The 21,347-nt window shown below is 39.7% G+C and overlaps 1 protein-coding gene across 1 annotated transcript in view; it reads left to right on the top strand.

Annotated features, from left to right (window-relative positions):
* The window catches only part of DNAH6 (dynein axonemal heavy chain 6), a 310,610-nt gene that overhangs the window by 75,493 nt on the left and 213,770 nt on the right, over positions 1-21,347 (top strand). The window contains exons 13-17 of the mRNA XM_008063442.2: positions 1,296-1,448; positions 6,115-6,366; positions 9,343-9,471; positions 12,921-13,034; positions 14,507-14,650. Of these exons, the coding sequence (XP_008061633.1) occupies positions 1,296-1,448; positions 6,115-6,366; positions 9,343-9,471; positions 12,921-13,034; positions 14,507-14,650 (792 nt within the window). The remainder of the gene's footprint in view (positions 1-1,295; positions 1,449-6,114; positions 6,367-9,342; positions 9,472-12,920; positions 13,035-14,506; positions 14,651-21,347) is intronic.

Genomic DNA, 21,347 nt, shown 5'->3' with positions numbered 1-21,347 from the left:
ACAAGAATATAAAATAAGGATTGGAAGACTACAGCCCGTAGGGCTATCCAGCCTGCCTTCTGTTTTGTATGCAGCTGTGTTGAAACATAACCATTACCATTGGTTTACCTATTGTCTACAGATGCTTTCACACTGCAAGGACAAAGTTAAATAGTTGTGACAGAGACTATTTCCTGAAAATCCAAAATATGTCTATTATCTGATTTATTGTCTGGCACTTACAGAAAACCCTCCCCACCCCTGGTAGATGACAGAAGCAAAGTACTGTATAGAAGAATTAGTTGTGTAGCCTTGTGCTTTCCCTGGAGTTTTGCTCTTTCATCTGGTTTAAAAAATTGTATATATTTTCTCCCTATAGAGCAAATTTAATTCAATTTCAACAGACATTTTTGAGTGCTGCTATATACCAAACCAAAGAAAACTGAACTCAAACTGGCTTAAGCAAGGAGGAAAGTTTATGTATATAAGAAGTCCAGAGGTTGAATGGACATTGGAGAGGTTTGATCTGGTGACTCAGTGGTGTTACCAAGATCTCTCTTTTCTGAGCCCCCCCAATGTGCTAGCTTCATCCTAAGGTGTTTGTGAAATGGGAGGTTGAGGTAGGAGGATTGCCTGAGCCCAGGAGGTTGAGGCTGTGGTTAGTCAAGATCATGCCAATACACTCCAGCCTGGGTGACAGAGTGAGATCCCAACACACACGCACCAAGAAGTGCCATAGGCTAATTATTTCCCTGTTTATGTGCAGAGAGAAAGAAATTGAGGTTCTGAGAACACATCTCTCTCAAATGTAAACAAAAGTCCTGGGCCTCTATCTGATGAGATCAACTACAGTCAGGGGTCCTCCCTAATCTGGTCACTTTGGCCAAAGGAAGCCACACTCATACTTGCCTAGTGATCAGTCAAACTCTGTCTTTATTTCTCAAGGAGAGATTAATTCCCCCCACACCACATGGCTACCACTCGACATAAAGAAGTGGTATTGATTCTGGGGAAGGCAGCAAGATATACACAGGACAAATAAGCAGAGAGCGTACTTGCAAGATATCAGTGCATTCAGGCAAACTTTTTGGTAAGCTGTGCAACCCATTGTGTTCTGGAAACAACCTCGGAAACCTGGCTTTCCTGTTGATTCATCTGACTAGTAGTGACTTAATGAGAACTAAAGTCACTTCGCAGGCACTGCTGATTCCAATACCTGCCGATTTAACAGGTGTCCAGTTAGGATTTGTCGAAAACATGCAATAAAATGGAAATATTTGAGTATTTATTATTATTATTCACTTTTTCTTTCTTAGGTGCTAAACTTTATGCTTCCCCTTCAAAGCAAAAGAAAAGTGGATGCCATTATATCTGAGGCACAAGACGCAGAGTACAAACTTGAGTTTGTTCCAACCACTACCATAGAATATGTTAATAGCTTGGTATTCCTTGATGAAATTCAGGAACGGGTGAGTTGATTATCTCACGTAACTCAATATTCCAGATTTTATGGTGGGAAATAAAGATATAGGGCAAGAAAAAGTGGGAGACTCAAGGCCAAGAACCAGCTGCCAAAACATAAGAAAACACTCTCAGAGTAAATCTACATCACTGTCAGCTAACAATTATCAAACCCTTGTTACTACTCAGGTGTTATATTCCATTTTTTTTTTAACATGCGTTTCGTTTTAAATCCTCACAAAAACTTCAGAAGTATGGATAATTTTTATCCCCATTCTGTGGATGAGGAAACAGAAACCAAAACAGGCTGTGTTGTCCAAGGTCACAGACACGTGCATCTATCTGTGAGACATGGGTGTTTGTGGTCAAGCTGAATTTAGATGTGGGTCTTTTTGACCAAAATGCCAATGTTCTCAACCACAGTTGATTGCAATCCTGAGTTTTAGCAAATGAATTGTAATCTAGAGACTAGTCATAATGGAAATCTTAACCTTTAACTTGTAGCTGAATAACAGTTTGGAACCTTACAGTTAAAAATGACAGAAACTCAACTCAAAGTAGCTTATGTGGGGATTCAAGTGATGTAGATGGAGAAGTCTCTCTCTCTGTCTCTCTCTTTCTCTCTCTCTCTCTCTCTCTCTCTCTCTCTCTCTCTCTCTCTCTCACACACACACACACACACACACACACACACACACACACAAACACAGTCAATCCTTTGATTCCGCCATGTCTTTCTCTCTGGAAACTCAGTTCCCTCCTCTCAGACTCTTCCTTGTAGCAGGTAAACTAGCATTTGGCTTTAATAGTCAATTTTTCATGAACTTCCAATTCATATCAGTTTGGCATTTGAAACAGAGATACATTATTTTCGTAAATATCTGAACATGGTAAAAACATTACAAGTAAAAAAAAATAGAAGCTGAATGAAATGAGTCATTAACAACTGAGCAGTCTGTTATATATTAGTAGAATTCACAATAAAAGGCTATTTCCCATGCCTACAAAAGTAACAATTTTGTCTCTCATTTCAAGAAATATCGCCTCCTCAAAAGGACAGGTGATTGTGTTTTCCTCAGGCTTGCTTATACATCATCTTAGGAGTCTAAAGATGCCAAGCATTTATTATTATTTGTATTCAGTAAGCCTCTTTGGACAAATAACCAAAACTCGTTTGAGCAAGCTTAATCCAAAACAGGGACCTCATTTAAGAATTCCAGGAGGTTTCATGGAAGCCCCATAAAACATGTGACTAGACCTAGGAACCAACCAGAACCAGGAATAGGACAGCCCTAGGGAACCCAGGTAGCCTCCCTCCTCCTTCACCCGCTCTCTGCTTCTTTCTGAGAGCTGGCTTTGTCTCTTTCTTATGCAGACAGCTGTTTCTGCCTCTTTATCCCAGTCAGGAAACACAGCCACCAGCAATTCCCAAGTGACAGGCTACAAGTTCAGCCACTCCCGGAGAGAATATCTCCTTTCCAGTATCGACTCTAAACACCTAGTAAATGAATTCTTGTTCCGCCTTCTTCTATCACATAACACTCAATGGCGACAGAAGGTAAACTGTGGCACCTGCTTCACCTTGTGGCTCCAGGGCAGGAAGTTAGATGCATCGTGCAGAAAACATAGACTGTGTCTCGTCTCCATGAGGTTGTCCGTGCTTGCCGGGGGATATGTTGGGGGAGCAGCTTCTCTTAGAGAGGTGCTGTGCACACACAAACAGCTTTGTTAAAACCTCATTCATTCGGTCAGCCAGTTGAGTGAGCACCCACTAAGCAGGGTAAAGGATGACAAAAATGAGTAAATCCACTTTGGAGGAGCTCAGACAGTTATGATACAGTGAGTATGGGTACAAGATACCTTTGTTGTAGGATTAGAGGGTTTGAAGTCGTTTTTCCTACCGGTCACAGAAGGCTTTGTGGAGGATGGGGTGTGTAAGCTCCGTCCTAAAGTGCATCAGGCATGCTGGAAGGCATTCCAGGGAGAGAGAAAACCACCTACCAAGACAGGAGACAGTGTGGCATAAGCAGGACTTGGTGACGGATATGCAATGGAGGAGGAAGGATGTTTAGCTGAGAAAGTTGCTGAACTTGATGTAGCTCAAGTAGTATCTTCAAGGGTGAAGATAAGGAATGAGTCATAGAGAGGTTAAGTAGAATTGAAAGGGCAACTGAGAAAATAACAAGAAGCGTCAGACTTTTTCAATAATTGTCAAATAATTTGTCAATGTCATCAAGATTACTATGCATATAATCTTCTACCTAGAAATTCCACTTCTTTTTATTTTATTTTATTTTTTTATTTTTTGTTCCTCGTTTGTCATGTAGCACACTGCTCATTTTCTCACGTGGTGGCTATTTTGATCTTTGCCCATATGATAAAAGAAAACTGGCACAGTGTCTTATTATTTTTCAAAATTTAAATTTCTTCTATTGTATCTATCTGTGAATAAACTCTTACATTTCTGTGAACTCTTTATTCTTGTCCTTTGCCCATTTTGCTACCATGTCATTAGCCTTTTTTCATATTAAAACAGTTCTTTAAATAGCAATTGAATTGACTTGTTATTGTCTGAGTTGAAAGTATTTTCCTCAGTATTTCATTTGTGTTTTTGACACTTCCGATATCCCTTTACTTGTGGTGGAGTTATTAATTTCTAAAATGACTGATGAGCAACATGGTTGTCAGCATCAAAGATCTCCTGAAAACTGTCACATATAACTGTTACCTATAGCTGTGATATCATTCAATTCTTTCCTTTTTATTAATAAATAATTCTGGCTTAACCCCCGCCCCCAAGAAAAAGAAAGGGCAATTGAATGAGGAGACAGCAAGAGGAGGGTGAGTGACTCTTGGGGACCTTTCCACAGGGAATTGGTGGGTTGTGGCATCGTATCAGTATGGGTCAGGGAGGTCACATAATTCATTATCTGATCAGGATGTTTTTCAGAGTGGAAGAGGCATCGTTAGTCATTATGCTTGAACAAGTGTAAACCAGGGCACTCCCAGAGAAACCTGGTATACGTCTTTCTAAAATACAAGAAATATAGGAAGATAAACTGATCTTGGTGCAGAACGACTTAGTTCTGTTTATAACTTGTTTGAGATATTAGACACTTTGGCTGAAAGTCACAAAACTCACATAGATAGCATGGAAAAACGGGAAGATTTATTCTAAATTTGCAGGGATATCATCCAGAATCCAAAGGTATGAATAAAGTTACACCTTTTAGAAAGACAGGAACTAAGGACTAGAGCAACATAGGAAAACCAAAAAGGCCTGTCTCCCCGCTTTTCTCATCTCTGCTTCTCTCTAGAACAGTTGTTCTCAGATAGCAGACCCTAAATCAGCAGTGTCAGCATCAGCACCACTTGGGAATTTGCTAGAAATGCACATTCTTGGGCCCTACCCTAGACCTTGTGACTCAGCACACTGACTGGAGGGGGCGAGCAATTTGTTTTAACAGGCTTTCAAAGATCATTGCAATGCAAGCTGAAGATGGAGAACTAGTTCTCTAAATAGTTGTCTGCAGTTATCTTTTCATGCTAAGGACTTGCTTTCTGTCTCCACATGAAAGCAGATGACCTCTGCCAGCAGCTCTGGTCTCACTCTTCGTGTGTTCAAGTCTGAGTGATTCTTAGGTATCTTTCCGTGGGGAATGGGTAGGTCGTGGTATCATATCAGTATAGGTAGGGCAGGCCACATAATCCACCACCTGATCAGGGTATTTTTTAGAGTGGAAAAGACATTATTAGCCATGGTAAACAAGTATAAACTAAGACACTCCCAGAGAAACCTAGATATAAGGTCCAGCCAGGCATGGAAGCTCACACACCTGTAATCCCATCACCTTGGGAGGCCGAAGTGAGAGGATCACTTGAAGCCAGGGGTTCAAAACCAGTCTTGGCAACAGAGCAAGACTCTATCTCTATAATCAGTCAATCAGTAGAAAAGTTAGGCTGAGCTAGGTTCTCCAGACACCCATTTGATGCTGCTTGGTTCAGCTTATGGCCAGGAAGTTGGGTCAAGTAGTGTGAGCATGGCTGCTCCCTCTGTAACCATGTGTCAGAGTTGGAATGAGGGATTTTCCCAGATCTGGGGGAACTGCCTTGCCAGAAAATTAGGAAAGACAAGAAAAACTGTCCACTGATGGTAGGAAACCAAAGTGAAGCTAAAAGATAATTTATTAAAGAATCAATGGAGTCTCACCATAGATCTGGCTCCAAACCTATGCAGTCAGGATCGTAGCCTGTCCACTCTTCCAAGGCTGCTCTGGAATAATCACTGCTCTGAACACACTCCTAGAAACTCAGATATTAGAGCCGAACCTCCTCACAGCACATGCTGACTGAGAAAATGTTAAATATTGACACTGTTTAGTGCTATTAGAGAACAAAAGAGAGAGGAAGAAGAAGAAACATTTATAAGGTACCATTAACTGTGCTCAGCTCCACACAACTGCCTCCTGGATCTGATGTCTTGAACTGTAGCAATGACTATATTTATCATCCAGCAGTCTTCAACCAGTTTGATGATAGCGTTAAGTGCAGTCCCCTTGTGCTGACCATGTGCTTGATGTTCCCGTTATCCAGTGACTATCTCCTATCAGAACAGACATGAAAGATACAGTAAGACTCTACTATATGTAACAAGCCAGCATTGTTTCTGTTTAGATTGAAAGCCTTGAAACTGAAGGGAATGTAGTGATCCAGATGTACAAGCTTATTGAGCAATATCACGTGCCGACACCTCCCGAAGACTTTGCTGTGTTTGCGACGATGAAACCCTCCATCATTGCAGTTCGGAATGCCATTGATAAATCAGTGGGTGACAGAGAAACGAGTCTCAAGCAGTTTTGTCTGCACTTGGGGCGAGACCTCGAGGATCTAAACAATGAAGTGAATGAAGTAAAATTGCAAGTACAGGTAAGCAGGATCTCCTAAAAATAATCTGTGCAAAGCAAATGTCGACACTTGTTTATTAAAGTGTAATGACTGTGTACAATTTATGAAATGTATATACATTGTAAAAAAAAAAAAGCACAGAATTGTACAAAGAAGTGCCATGGGGGATAAAATTATTTTAATATAATTCCTAATATATTCGTCTTCATGTGCTTTCACTTCCTTAATCTAACCCTAACCCTAACCCTAAGGATGCAACAGGGAGAAGAAAGAAGAGGATATGATATCATAAATATGACCATTTTACAGTAAAGAATGGAAAGTTCTTTGTATTATGAAAGGGAAGAAGAGAGACAATGAAGAAAATAGACAGAAAGACATGTTTTCTGGTCAGCCAGAAATTCCAGTGAATGGGAACAGAATAGTTTAGGAAAAAAGTAGAAATGCCCAACGAGGTTTGGGATGATCTCAGAAAATTGGGGGAGTCTGAGAACTGTTACAGACATAGCCTGAGGCGGCCAGATATCCCTTCTTTTGTTTAGTATGGCCCTGTGTTTAAAATGACAACATGCTCTAGATTAGAAAAAGCCAAGAGGAGTGTCCAGGCGCAGAAGGTTTTTGCTGACACTCCAATGCCTCATAGCATGGTGTGATAAGAATCGTGTGTCTTGATTCCAGTTGGTCATGGGAACTGCTGAGAGAGCTGGAACCAGAATAGGTCTGAAGTGAGATGAGAAGGCCACATACTTTAAAGTCATTACTTGAGGTTGTAGGCTAGGGCAGACATGACAGATTGCAGCGTAGACACCAGTATGGCGCCTCAAGAACCATTAGCAAACAGCTGCCTGGGACAATCATGTGCGGCCCAGACAAACTGCACTGGAAGCTGTCATGGTCCAGAAGGTAGCATGAGAAGCAGATGCTCCACCCCTCCCATTCGTTAATTATAAGTGCAAGCTTCCCTTTAAGGCAAGAGGTAGGAGGAGATGGTGGCAGAGATGAGGAAATGCCCAATGGTAAGTTTAGATTTTGGATTGAATTAACATTTATCCAAAAGAGACCAAGAGATACAGTTTGGGTCGTTGTCCCTTCCAAATCCTGTGTTGAAATATAATCTCCAGTTGTTGCAGCAACAGGAATGAACACACTCAGAACAGGCACCAAAAACCGAGAGGAGAATCCAAGGCATTTATTCCGGAAGTCTCAGGCAAACTAGCCTCCCGAAACTTGAACCCCGACCCTCGGTTTCAAGCTGCTTTTCTGGAGTTTTTTGTGGTTACAGCATATATGGGTTTGCCATTGGTGGGTTTACAATTTTAAATTTAGGACCAGGAATGGTTACTTCCACAAGAAGCATTGAAGCAGACATCTTTATGGACATTTCCATATGAGGTGCAGTAAACAGTGTGTTTACGGAACCAGAAATTGCGGTTAAGGAAAGCGGCATGCAGCTGCTTACTTAAGACCCTTGAGGTCAGCTCTCCTGCTTAATTCCTGTTTTTCTATCTCACAATGTCAGAGATGAGGCCTAGAGGAAGGTGACTGAATCATGGGGGCAGGTCCCTCATGAATGTCTTGGTGCTGTTCTCAAGGTAATGAGTGAGTTCTTGCTCTGTTAAGTTCCATGAGAGTTCATTGTTTAAAAGAGCCTGGTATCTCCCCTGGAGCTTGCTCTTGTTCCTGCCCTCACTATGTGACATGCTTGCTCCCTTTTTGCCTTTCGCCATGATTATAGGCTTCCTGAGGCTTCATCAGAAGCTCAGCAAAGCTGACACCATGCAGAACTGTGAGCAAAAATAACCCTTTTGGCTTTATAAATTATCCAGCCTTGGGATTTCTTTATAGCAAGCCAAAATAGATTATACATCATGATGATAGAATGGAACAGACAATTCAAACTCAAATAAATTGAATTATTATTGTCACATTTAGGTTTTCTCCCCAATTCCCCTCCCCCCAATAACAAGAGCAGGAATCTTTTATTTCTTTATTTTAAAGATGTGGGGTACAATTCAGAGTTAGGTATACAAATGTTCATTATGCAGGTACCCTTGTGGATAAGGTGTGCCCCTCCCTCCCCTGGCAGTTTCAAGAGTGGCAATCTTTACAGCAAGATGATATCATTTATGAAAATAATGAAGTCACAATTCTTTTCCCAAGAGTGCTAGAGAATTTAGAGAATATAGAAGAAGCACTTGTTAATCGTGCATTTTAAATAGCATGATGCACATACATAATTGAAAGCATAGGTTCTAACATAGTTTTTTAAAATCTAAAATTAAAGAAAATTGAGGGAATATCTTTGAGGATGTTTATTAATTCATTTAATTTAGTTGGTCTGCATAGAAAAGTACAAATGGCTGAATGGGTGTAGTAGCTCACACCTGTAATCCCAGCACTTTGGGAGGCGGAGGCAAGAGGATTGCCTGAGCCCAGGAGTTCAAGACCAGCCTGGGCAACTTGGTGAGAACTCATCTTACAATAAAAAATAAAAAATAATTAAAAGATAGCTAGACATGGTAGCACACACCTCTAGATCCAGATACTTGGAAGGTTGAGGCAAAAGGATGGCCTGAGTCCAGCAGGTTGAGGCTGCAGTAGTCATGAGTGTGACTACACTCTAGTCTATCCAACAGAGTGAGACTATGACTCAAAAAAATAAAATAAATTAAATAAAAGTCCAGACTCGGTAGCTCAACCTGTCATCCCAGCACTTTTGGAGGACGAGGCGAGTGGATTACCTGAGTCCGTGGGTTCGAGACCAGCCTGGGCAACTTAGTGAGTCCTCGTCTCTACAATAAATCAAAAATTAGCCAGGCGTGGTAGCGTATGCCTGTAGTTCCAGCTACTTGGAAGGCAGAGGTGGAAGGATCGCCTGAGCCCAGCAGGTTGACACTAGGGTGGCCGTGAATGTGTCACTGCACTCCAGTCTGGGCGATGGAGTGAGACTCCAACTGAAAAAAAAATGGCTAATTAAAAACTGTCTTAACTTTACAGGATCCACAGATTTTGGATATTACTGCTGACCAAGACAAAATAAAGCTCACACTGAAGGATCTGCAATCTGTCATAGATGATCTTCAAAAACGTGCATTTCAGTATAAGTCCTACCAGAAGAATTTTAAGGTAATGATAGCTCTATCTATTTTTTCAAATGTGTTCATAGAAATGACACTTATGCACAAGCACTTCGATAAGGTGACTGCAGACATTCAGTGTTTTGACACCTATGTGCTAGTCGGTGTGCTACAGTCTCAAATACAAAATATGTGTTCCCGGCCTTTGAAGTTTAACGATAAGTACCCGTAAGAGACAAAATACTGGTCTTATTAAAAAGGCATTATGAATTATGCAAAACTTTCAGACCCATGTGAAAGTCTGTGGGGATTTTCGAATGCGGTAAATTAAAGCCCCGCTATCCTTCTTAAGTAATATTCAAGTTTTACAGCTGGGCACAGTAGCTCAGCCTGTAAATGATCCCAGCACTTTGGGAGGCCGAGGAAAGAGGACTGCCTGAACCCGGGTGTTCGAGACCAGCCTGGACAACTTGGTGAGACCTCATCTCTACAATGAATCGCCAAAAAAAAATATTCAAGTTTCTTTCACATTCATGTATGTAAATATTGCCTGATTTTCTCTGGCTTAATGTGCCAATTTGATAAAGATGAAATCCTCAGCTAAAGCAGGGGACAAATGGGTTCAAAAGAGTGGATTTGAAAGATGTTTCTCACAAAAATGAAGAGAAAGTGGCAAGAGATGCAACTTTTGACCAACTTTTAGAGAGATCAACAAGAAAAAAGAAGAGAAAAAAAAGTTTTGTGGTCAAAACCAGGAGTCCACTAACAATAAGGAAAATGCTATTGGTCTCCTCAAAAGTAACCTCACAAGGGAATGCACTTGTCTCCTCCAGAGCCCCAAACGGATGGCCGGAAAGTGATCTGACATGCTTTCCAGCCCCCACAGACTTGAGATCTGTAGTGCAGTCTGAAAATAATGAGCATGACACCAGGCAATAAGGCTGGTGTGATACTTAAGGCAGAAGGTGTGTGAATATAGGAACTGAAGTTCAAAGTTGTTCCCAGGGTTGAGTTAATTAAACTACAAAACAGAAAAGTATGTAGTAGCAAGTAGAATATGGAGGAGACACTGCTTGGAAAAAAGCTACAGCTAACAGGTGAGCACTCCTCAAACCAGAAAGGATAGCATTGGTCCTGTCAGCAAGACAACAGAGTATAAAGCCCCAGCCCCTCATTTCTCCCCTGGACACACAGGTTCAACAACAACATGTGGACCAATTTCTTTTGTGAAAAATACAGAAAGTCTCTTTTACCCTGGGCAAGTATGAAACCAGCTGCATTGATGTCAGTAGAATAATTGATGGCACCCTCTCACGCTAATCCCTGCCCCCAGCTCAGTGCCACAGGATTGGAAGGAAGTTCCCAACTTCTCCCTGGGGAGAAAAAGAGAGACTAGATGGTGTTAACAGCATTCTTCCATTTTAGGAGGCTGCCTAAGAGATTGTTTTCTGTCTTGCCCTAATCTGATTATGGACAGGAGAGAGCTCAAGGTTGGGAGCCACTGAGAACAAAAACAGCAGTTTGGACTAATTTGCCCTACTGGTCATAATTCTTCCCCCTGGTTTAGCACAATATGAGTAAGCAAAACCTCCTACATCCCAGCTTTTACCTGGAAAAGAAAAGATTTGGAATGTCCATTCCATCCAATGTTACAGGTTTTCAGGGGACCACCCACAGGACTAGCTTCTGTACCACTTGTCTCAGAGTTCTGACAAAACCTAGCATATTCTAGATGCCTGGGGGCTGCTGATTAAAAAAAAAAAAAAGGCAATGATTTGCACTAGTATGTACTCACTGCCAAAGCCTCTACATAATCTGGAAAACTCACAGCCCCCAGCTTCCCCTTGTGGAGGGAAAGAGAAGACTGAAACATGCATTCAATGTTCAGACTTTGGTGGGCTGCTCAAGGGACTGGTTTCTGTGTTGCCTGTCTCAGAGCACTGATGGGACCCAGCACACGCTAGATGCCTGGGGGCCACTGAGAAAAAACAAAGAGCTAGGCGGTATATTGATACTCCAGAAGATTCACAGTACACAGAAAAGAGATTATAAACTCCTCAAAAAAGAAACTGACTAATTCCTCTAATTAGGAACTCACATATACCAGTCTAGATAAGACAAATCCACAGAAAAGGTTTAAGAGGCCCCAGGATCTCCAGCTGGGCTGACTGGTGAATATCTTCTCCTGTACAAAGTCAGTTTTTGTTTTTGTTTTTGTTTTTTGAGTTGGAGTCGCACTCTGTCGCCCAGACTGGAGTGCAGTGGCTGCTCCCAGCCACTGCAGCCTCGACCTGCTGGGCTCCAGCGATCCTTCCACCTCAGCCTTTCAAGTAGCTGGAACTACAGGCATGTGCTACCACGCTGGGCTAATTTTTTTTTTTACTTTTTATTGTAGAGATGAGGTCTCGCTAAGTTCCCAGGCGGGTCTCGAACCCATGGGCTCGGGCATTCCACTCACCCCAGCCTCCCAAAGCATGGGATTATAGCTGAGCCACCGAGCCCGGCTACAAAGTCAACTTTGTAAAGAAGAGAGCTGGCTGTTTTGTCCTATGCATAAGACACCAACACAAAGTGTCAAGGAACACAAAGTCCAAGCAAAGGAACAAAATAAATTTTCATAAACCAGCTCCCCAAGAAATGGAGGTTTATAAATTAACTGACAAAGAATTCAAAATAAGAGTCAAAAATATGCTTGACACAGTCAGGAAAACAATGCATCAACAAAATGAGAGTAATTCGGCAGAGAAGTAGAAAAACATATATGTATTTAAACAAACAAAATTTTAAAGCTGAGTCGTACAATACCTTACCTGAAAAGTATACTAGAAGAGCTAAACAGTAAACTTGATCAGGCAGAAGAAAAAATATCAGTGTACTTGATGACAGATTATTTGAAACCATCCAGTCAGAGGAACAAAAATTAAAAGATAATGAAAAACAGTATAAGGGACTTATAGGATACCACTAAGCAGATCAATATATGAATAGGAGTTCTAGAAGGAAAGGATAGAATGAGACAGAAGGCTTATTTAAAGAAATAGTATCTGATAATTTTCCATATCGGGGCAAGGAAATGGACACCCAGATTCAAGAAGCCCCAAATTTTCCAAACAGAAGGAACCCAAAGAACTCGACACTGGGACGCATCATAATCGAAGTGTCAGACATCAACGACAAAGACATTTTTGAAAGTATCAATAGAAAAATTACTTGAAACATACAAGGGAACCTCCATAAGACTATCAGTTGATTTCTCAGTGGTTCTTTTGCAGGCCAGAAGGAAGTGGGATGAAAGAGTCCAAGTGCTGGAAGCAAAAAACCTGCCAATTAAGAACAGTATATCTGTCAAAACTATCCTATAAACATGAAGAGAAGAAGGGAGGGTGGGGTAGAGAGAAGGAGAGAGAGAGGGAGGGAGAGAGTTACTAATAGGAGACTAGCATAAGATCATTATATCTAAAAACTAAACTGTGTATTTTGTTTATTATATGTTTAAAGGTAGAAGTGTCCAAGTTTGAAGATTTGGAAGAAGTTAGTGCTGAACTGAAACTCAAACAATTGCTCTGGGATTCTTTCTCTGAATGGGATAATCTCCAACAAGAATGGTTAAAGGTAGGAACAAAAGTTCCCAATTCTTAGATTATCTTTGTATTCATTAAACATATAAACCTAATCATTTGAATTATAATTTAAATGATCTTGTGTTTTCTTAATATCAGTAAAGTATGCAATACTGTCATTTCGTAGGAATTTTTATAAGCTTTGATCTTTTACAAAGATCCTTATGTCACTATATAAAATATAAAAATACAAAGTATTCTTGTAATACAGCTCTCTAGGATTCGCTGCTGAAGAATGCTAAATCATGGAAGCATCAATGGACCTCACTGCACTACATTTAATTATTTTGTGGTTAATACATTCTAGTGTTCTTGAGGATTGTAGGATTTTGTGATCTGCACAATTTAGGTCTCTGTTTTTGTTGTCTTTTTAAAAGGAAACCATTTTGTTCCCTGTGATATAATAGATTTAGGGTGATAAGAGCTAGGATCTTTCTTTGAGAGCTCATAGTACATTCTCTTAATGAGGGAGCCAAGTGCCAACAGCTACTATAGAGTTTTGTTTAAGAGTCAATTGTCTAAGAGGCAGAAGAGATGGCCACCTATACTTTCAAATGTGATATGGACATGATAGAAATACCGTCAGCTCCAAAATATTATTTTACACTTCTCATTTATCCTACCTGCACTGATACCTATAATTAAAAGCCACATTTCTAGGTTTAAAAGCAGTGACACGGGAAATATTTCCCAGGTAATGTTCTAAGTGCCAGGGGCGCTAGGGGAGAATGGGAAGGTCAAAGTGCAAACTCTCGCAGAATTTACCTTTTGGTGGCAGAAACAGAAAGCAAACAATAGGCTATAATATCGGAGAATTTTAAGTGCTCTCCTATAACTCATCTACCACTTATCTCAGAAGTAAACAGATACTCTTGAGAAGTAAAGAAGCCTAGAGAATTTTCTGATTACCACCATGGATTCAAGCAGTGGCTTCCAAAGCACACGAAAACCCATTAGGGAACAGAAGGAAAATGTCAAATCTAGAAAAAAAGAAAAATGAAGGCTTATAAATTTCCTATTGCCCTCAGTACATATGGCATCTTTAAAATGCACTTAGGAGTGCATATTTAAAACACGTATATGAAACAGGTACATAATCAAATCATAGGAGGCTATTGGGTGGAAAACTTCTGGTTAGCAAGAATAAAAATTAGCCATTTGTCTCCTTAGAAGATTTTCCGGGTATTGGCCCTCAGAAATAAATTGCAGGGATTGCAATACTACATTTGAGAATATGAGTAACAAAGACATGAAAGTTACAAATAGGTGATCCTGATATATGATCAGCAATTTTAATAAGTAAATCCATTTCCAAAAGTGTAGAGTTGATTTGGATTAACAATGTAACTAGGAATGTTCAAGCAAAATAAAACTTTCTTTCTTTCTTTCTTTTTTACTATTTCAAATGTACACTTTTTGACTTTTTTTCCTTTTATTTTCCTTTTTTTCTTTTTATTTTCATAGTCCAAATTTGACTGCCTGAATCCAGAAGTCCTAAACGGTCAAGTGTCTAAATATGCTAAATTTGTGACTCAACTGGAAAAAGGCTTGCCACCAAACAATGTGGTGCCCCAGCTGAAACAGAAGGTGGAAAAGATGAAAGAAAAGGTAAGGTTGGAGAAATTATCTCAAAAGCTCCCACCATCTCAAAACTCCCAGTTAATTGGTTGTTGATTTGTGCTAGTGAGAGACTAAAGTAAGAAATTCTTCCCTGGCTAAGTTCCTGGGCATCGTAGAGTGAAGAAATGATCATTCATTTTCTGCCATGGCACTGACTGCATCACTGTCATAGGTTAGCCAAATCATGCAATTGAATATTATGATCAGACAGGGCATTCAGGGGACATTTTCCAAGTAGCAGGAGAAACAGTGCAGGGATGGGTGGTAATAGTGCTAAGACAGTGACCCGCTCAGCCCTTAGGCAGCCTGATGAGACGAGAGCAGCCTTGTCTACTTGCATCATTGCATCACACGACTCCCATTCTCCAGATATGCTGTAATGTGAAGGTTTGAAAACCAGGCCTCAGGTGTATGGGGCTGGCTCTTAGAAACCATCTCTGCTAAGCCAGTGAAATGGATAAGGAAAGGGATATGATCATCTTTTTAAGCTGTTTCAGATTTTTTTTTTTAAAGATTAGATAAAGGAGGGCAATCCCTTCAGGTCCTCTCCCCCTGTGGAAGCTTTTCTGTCCTCTCAATAAATCCTGCTTTCTCACTTAAAAAAAAAAAAAAAAGATTAGATAAAGGAGAAAGAAAAGGATGTGGGGAAGGAAGGAAGGAAAGTAAGCAAAACTTCAGGCACAATGAGAAGGAAATGTTCCACCCAGAAAAGAGTGTGTTTGCACAATATTGTGTCCCCTGTGTCTTACTGTATCTAGTCAAAACACTTTCTCAAGTTACTTAAGTCAGTTTCTTTCTTTATTTCCTTTAGTGTGGTTATATCACACAATTGTAGGCAAAGTTATTTGTCATAGTCCACATTCCATCTTGGGTTCCCTTGAAATTCTGGTTTATTTCTTAAATACTAGCATAGAGTAAAAGTCGCTTTTTGTGACATTCAGTTCTACAAGATTTTACAAATAATGTATCCAACATGATAGTGCCATACAGAATGTTGTATCACCCTAAAACATCTGCCTTTGCAGTCCCTTTGTAGTTTCCTTCCATTACAACATCAGGTAACTACTGATTTGTTTTCTGTCCCTATGGTGTTGGCTTCTACAAAATATTGTATAAATGAGATAACACAATATGCAACCTTTTGGGTCTAGCTTCACTCACTCAGAAAATGCATTCAGAATCTCTCCATGTAGTTGTACTCCAAATATAGGACATAACTCTTATAACTCAAAAAGGAAAATATAAATAGCCCTTTAAAATGGGCAAAGGATTTGAATGCACACTTTCTCAGAGAAGACACGTGAGAAGAACATCATTAGTTGTTAGGGAAATGCAAATCAAAGCCACAGTGAGATAGGACTTCACCCCCGTTCAGGTGGCTATGATCGGAGGCTGAGGTGAGTGGATTGCCTGAGACCGTGGGTTCGAGACCCGCCTGTGCAACTTGGCGAGACCTCATCTCTACAATAAATCAAAAATTAGCCGGGCATGATAGCGCATGCCTGTAGTTCCAGCTACTTGGAAGGCTGAGGCGGAAGGATCACCGGAGCCCAGCAGGTCGAGGCTGCAGTGGCCGGAGCGGCCACTGCACTCCAGTCTGGGCGACAGAGTGAGACTCCAACTCAAAAAAAAAAGATATATTACATAGCAATGACTGTGGTAAGGAATCTGAAGACATTGGAACCTTCATATGTTGCTGGTAGGACTGCAATGGGGAACAGCCACACCGAAAAACAGTTGGGCAGTTTTTCAAAATGTTAAATATAGAGTTACCATATTACCAAGTAACTCCACTCCTAGATATAGACCTAAGAGAAGTGAAAACACATGTCCACACAAAAATTTCTATACAAATATTCATAGCTGCATTATTAGTAATAGCCAAGAGTGAAAAAAATTTCCACCAACTTATAAATTGGAGAGGAAAATGTAGTATATATACACAATGGAATTTTATTCAGCAATAAATGAGAAATTAAGTACTACATGCTACAGCATAGATGAATCTTGAAAATATGATGCTGAGTAAAAGCAACCAGTCGCAAAAGACCGTATCACATATGGCATTTATATCAAATGTCCCGATTAAAGAAATCTATAGTCAGAATGTAAACTCATGGTTACCAGGCACTCTGAGGAGGGAGAAGTGAGAGTGATTGCTGATGGGTCCTAATGAGTATGCAGTTTCCTTTTGGGATGATGAAATGTTCTAAAATTAGGTAGAGATGACTGCTACACAACTCGTGCATTAGACTTTCTTAAGAAACAAGAGAGATGATTCCATATTGTTACACAAAGCAATAGTTAGTTTACTTTTATAGCATTCCATTATATAGATGTACTATATCTTGCTTATTCACCCACATGTTGAAAGACATCTGGGTTCTATCTCATTCTGTAGGGGTTGTTAATAAAGTTGCTATAAACATTTATGTACGGCTTTTTTGTGAACACTAGTTTTCAATTAACTTGGGTAAATAACCAGGAGTAGGATTGTTAGGTTGTATAGTAAGTGTATGTTTAACCTTTTAGAAACTGCCAAAATGTTTCTTTTTTTTGAGTTGGAGTCTCATTCTGTAGCCCAGACTGGAGTGCAGTGGCCACTCCTGGCCACCGCAGCCTCGACCCGCTGGGCTCTGGCAATCCTTTCACCTCACCCTTCCAAGTAGCTGGAACTACAGGCGCGCGCTACCAAACCCGGCTAATTTTTGATTTATTGTAGAGATGAGGTCTCGCCAAGTTGCCCAGGCGGGTCTCGAACCCGCGGGCTCAGGCAATCCACTCACCTCAGCCTCCCAAAGCGCAGGATTACAGGCTGAGCCATCAAGCCCGGCTGCCAAAATGTTTCTTAAAAGGCTACAACTTTTTGACTTTTTACCAGCCATGTATGAGAATTCCAGTTTCTCCTCACATCACTAGCTTTTGTTGTTGTGAGGTAGCTTTTTTGTTTTGTTTTGTTTTCACTTTAGCCATTCTAATCAAGGTATAGTATTATAGTAATGTATAGTAATATCTCTAGTTATTAACAATAACTAATGATATTGAACATGTTTTCATGTTGTTTGCCACTTATTTATATGATTTGGTGAAATCTGTTCATATCATTAGCCCATTTTTATTTACTTATGTCTTTAATCTCAATTACTTTTTTATTTGTTTAGATTGAAGGGGTACATGTGCACATTTGTTGTATAGATATATTGTGTGATAGTGAGGTTTGGGCTTCTAGTGATCCTGTCACCCAGATGGTGGACAAGGTACCAGGTGGGGAGTTTTTCAACTGTTACTTCTCTCCCTCCCTCCTCACTTTAGGAGTGTCCCAGGGTCCGTTGCTCTCATCCCTGTGCCCATGTGTATTCAGTGTTCAGCTCCCACTTATTAGAGAGAACATGTGGCATTCAGTTTTCTGTTTCTGTGCTAATTCGTTCAGGATGATGGTCTCTAACTGCATCCATATTGCTGCAAAGGGCATGATTTTGTTCTTTTTTTTTTGGCTATGTAGTGTTCCATGGTGTATAAGTACCATTTTCTGTATCCAGTCCACCACGGATGAGTACCTAGGTTGGTTCCATGTTTTTGCTATTGTGGTTAGTACTGCAATAAACATGTATGCAAGTGTCTTTTTGGTAGAATGATTTGTGTCCTTTGGGTACATACTCAGTCATGGGTGCTGGGTAGAATAGTAAATCTATTTTTAGTTCTTTGAGAATTCACCAAACTGTTTTCCACAGGGGCTGCACTAGTTTACGGTTCCAGCAGCTGTATATGAGCACTCCCTTTTCTCTGCACCCTTGCCTACATCTGTTGTTTTTCGACTTTTTAATAAAAGTCATCCTAACTGGCATGAGATGATATCTCATTATGGTTTTAATTTGGATTTCTCTGATTGTTAGTGATACTGGACATTGTTTCACATTTATTGACTGTATGTCTTCCTTTGAGAAGTGTCTGTTCCTGTTCTTTGCCTACTTTTTCATTGAGTTATTCGTTTTTTTCTTGTAGATTTATTTGAGTTCTTTGTAGATTCTGGATATTGTAGATCTTTGTAGATTCCAACTATGCCGGATACATAGTCTGCAAATATTTTCTCCCGTTCTATAGATTGTCTATCTACTCTGTTGATGGTTTCTCTTATTGTGCAAAAGCTCTTTGAGTTAATTAGGTCCCACTTGTCAATTTTGGCTTTTGCTGCACTTGTTTTTGAGGAGTGGTCATTAATTCATTGCCCAGGCTGATGTCCAGAGAAGTATGTTTTCTAGGTTTTCTTTTAGGATTTGTATAGTTTAGGGTTTTATATGTAAGTCCTTAATTCATCTGGAGTTAATTTTTGTATATGGTGAGAGGCAGGGGTCCAGCTTCATTCTTCTGCATATGGTTTTCCATTTGAATATTTTATAAATATATTTCTGTTATTTATTTATTGAATTATAATAAATGATGTCATGGTCCAAAAACATGCTTTTAGTGTTTCTGTTCTTTTAGATATTTAGATATTTGTTTTATGACCCAGAATATGGTCTAGTTCGGTGAATCTTTCATATGCACTTGAGAAGAATGTGCATTCTGCTATTGCTCAGTGATTGTTCTACAAATGTTATTAGATTGAGTTGGCTGGTGATAGTGCTCGTATCACCTATATCCTTGCTGATTTTTTTTTTCTGCCTGCTTGTTCTATTAGTGACCCAAAGAGGAACATTGAACTCTTTAATTATGGAGTTACCTAATTCTTATTTCAGTCCTATCAGCTTATACCTCATTTATTTTGAATAAGCTTTTATTTTAGGACCGTTTTAGAGTCATAGATAAGTTGTAACAATAATACTGAGAGTTCTCAGCAGCCTGCACTCAGGTTTTCCTATTGTTAACACATTGCATTAGTATGATACATTGGCCACACTAATATGCCAATATCAGTATATTATTATAAACTAAAGTCTATGCTTTATCTGAGTTTTCTTAGTTTTTACATAATGTCCTTTTTCTGTCCCAAGATCTTATCCAGCATAAATCATTACTTTCAATTATCATTTCTTCTTAGGCTCCTCTAGACTGCAACAATTTCCTAGACTTTTGTTTTTTAGGACCTTGATAGTTATGAGAAATGTGTGTCAAGTATTCTGTTGGGTGTCTCTCAGCTTGGGGTTGCCTGATGTTTTGCTTATGATTAGATGGGGATGATGGATTCTTAAACAGAAGACTACAGAGGTAAAATGTCATTTTCATCACATAATATCAAAAGTACGTATTTTCATCACATAATATCAAAAGTACGTATTGTCATGACTTTTCCTTGATGACGTTAAGCTTGACCCCACAGTCGAAGTAGCATTTGTCTCACCTGTAAAGTTAATACTGCTCTGTCCATACTGTGTTCTTTGAAAGTAAGTCACACTATGCATAGCCACACTTAAAAGTGGAGAGTTATGGTCTACCTCCTAGAAACACTGACACCCCAGGAGCAGTGAACACACCTTGTATCTAGATTTTTGTTTTTAATACTGTTATCCAGTAAAGGGAATCAGAGATTCCTGTAGAAATGGCTGACAGAAAAATGGATCAGGTAACATACAAGATGAGCCTGGAGCACTTTGCGGTGCCAGAAAGTAAGGAAGTGCTCAAAAAACAAAATGATGGAGGACTATCAAAGGGGCAAATAAGTCAACTGAAAGAGCTGTCAATGACCAAAGCTGTAATGATTTTAGCCAAAACAAGTACTTGGGTTATAATACAAGAGTTCATATTGATATAAATGAATTCTTGGATGAGTGAGTTCATACTAAATACAAATGAATTATTGAATGATGAATGAACTTATGAAGGTATTGTCACCTTGAGATGGTGATGCTTCCTTTATTTTGAAGCTGTGTTGTAGGTGTGTTCACATATAGTATTGTTATTTTTTTTGAAGGACTGACCCCTTCAGCATTTGTGAATTGTGCCTCTTTATCTCTGATAAGATTCCCTGTTCTAACATTAACATTATCTGAAATTAATATAGGTAGTTCAGATTTCTTTCAGTGTTTGTGTGATATACCTTTCTCCATTTTTTACTTTTATTTATGTTTTTATATTTAAAGTGGATTTTTTTAGAAAGCATAAAAATGGTTTTTGCTTTTTTATGCAGTCTGAACATCTTAGTCTTTTTTATTTCTTATTTTAAAGTTATGAGGTACAAGTGAAGACTTACTACATAAGTAGGTCATGGGCAGATGAAGTTTGGGTTTCTAACTGGCCCTCTCTCCCCCTGATAATGGACCAGGTACCCACTGTGTTGCCCTCTTCCCTTTCTCCTTCCCTTCTCCCTCCCCTAGCAGTGCCTGGTATCTGCCAATCCCACCATTGTGCTAATGTAACTGATGTTCAGGGCCCACTTATGAGTGAGACATACGGTATTCAGTTCTTTGTTTCTGTGACAGTTCTCTTAGTATGATGATCTCTAACTGCCTCCAAGTTGCTGTGAAGGCCATGATATTTTTCTTCTTTATGACTGCATAATATTCCATCATGTATACATACCACATTTTCCTTATCCAGTCCACTTGCTGTGGGCATCTGGGTTGGTTCCATGTCTTTGCTATTGTAAATAGTACTGCAATAAATATGTGTGTTCAGGTGTCTTTTAGGCAGAGTGATGTATGTTCCTTCCAAGACAGGGATTGCTGGTTGTGTGGAAGTTGAATTTTCA

This window comes from Carlito syrichta, unplaced genomic scaffold (assembly GCF_000164805.1).
Source record: "Carlito syrichta isolate Samal-C Ts95f unplaced genomic scaffold, Tarsius_syrichta-2.0.1 Scaffold306846, whole genome shotgun sequence".
NCBI lineage: Eukaryota > Metazoa > Chordata > Mammalia > Primates > Tarsiidae > Carlito > Carlito syrichta.
Note: the sequence above shows the minus strand (reverse complement) of the source record. Positions and strands in the feature narration are given on the sequence as shown.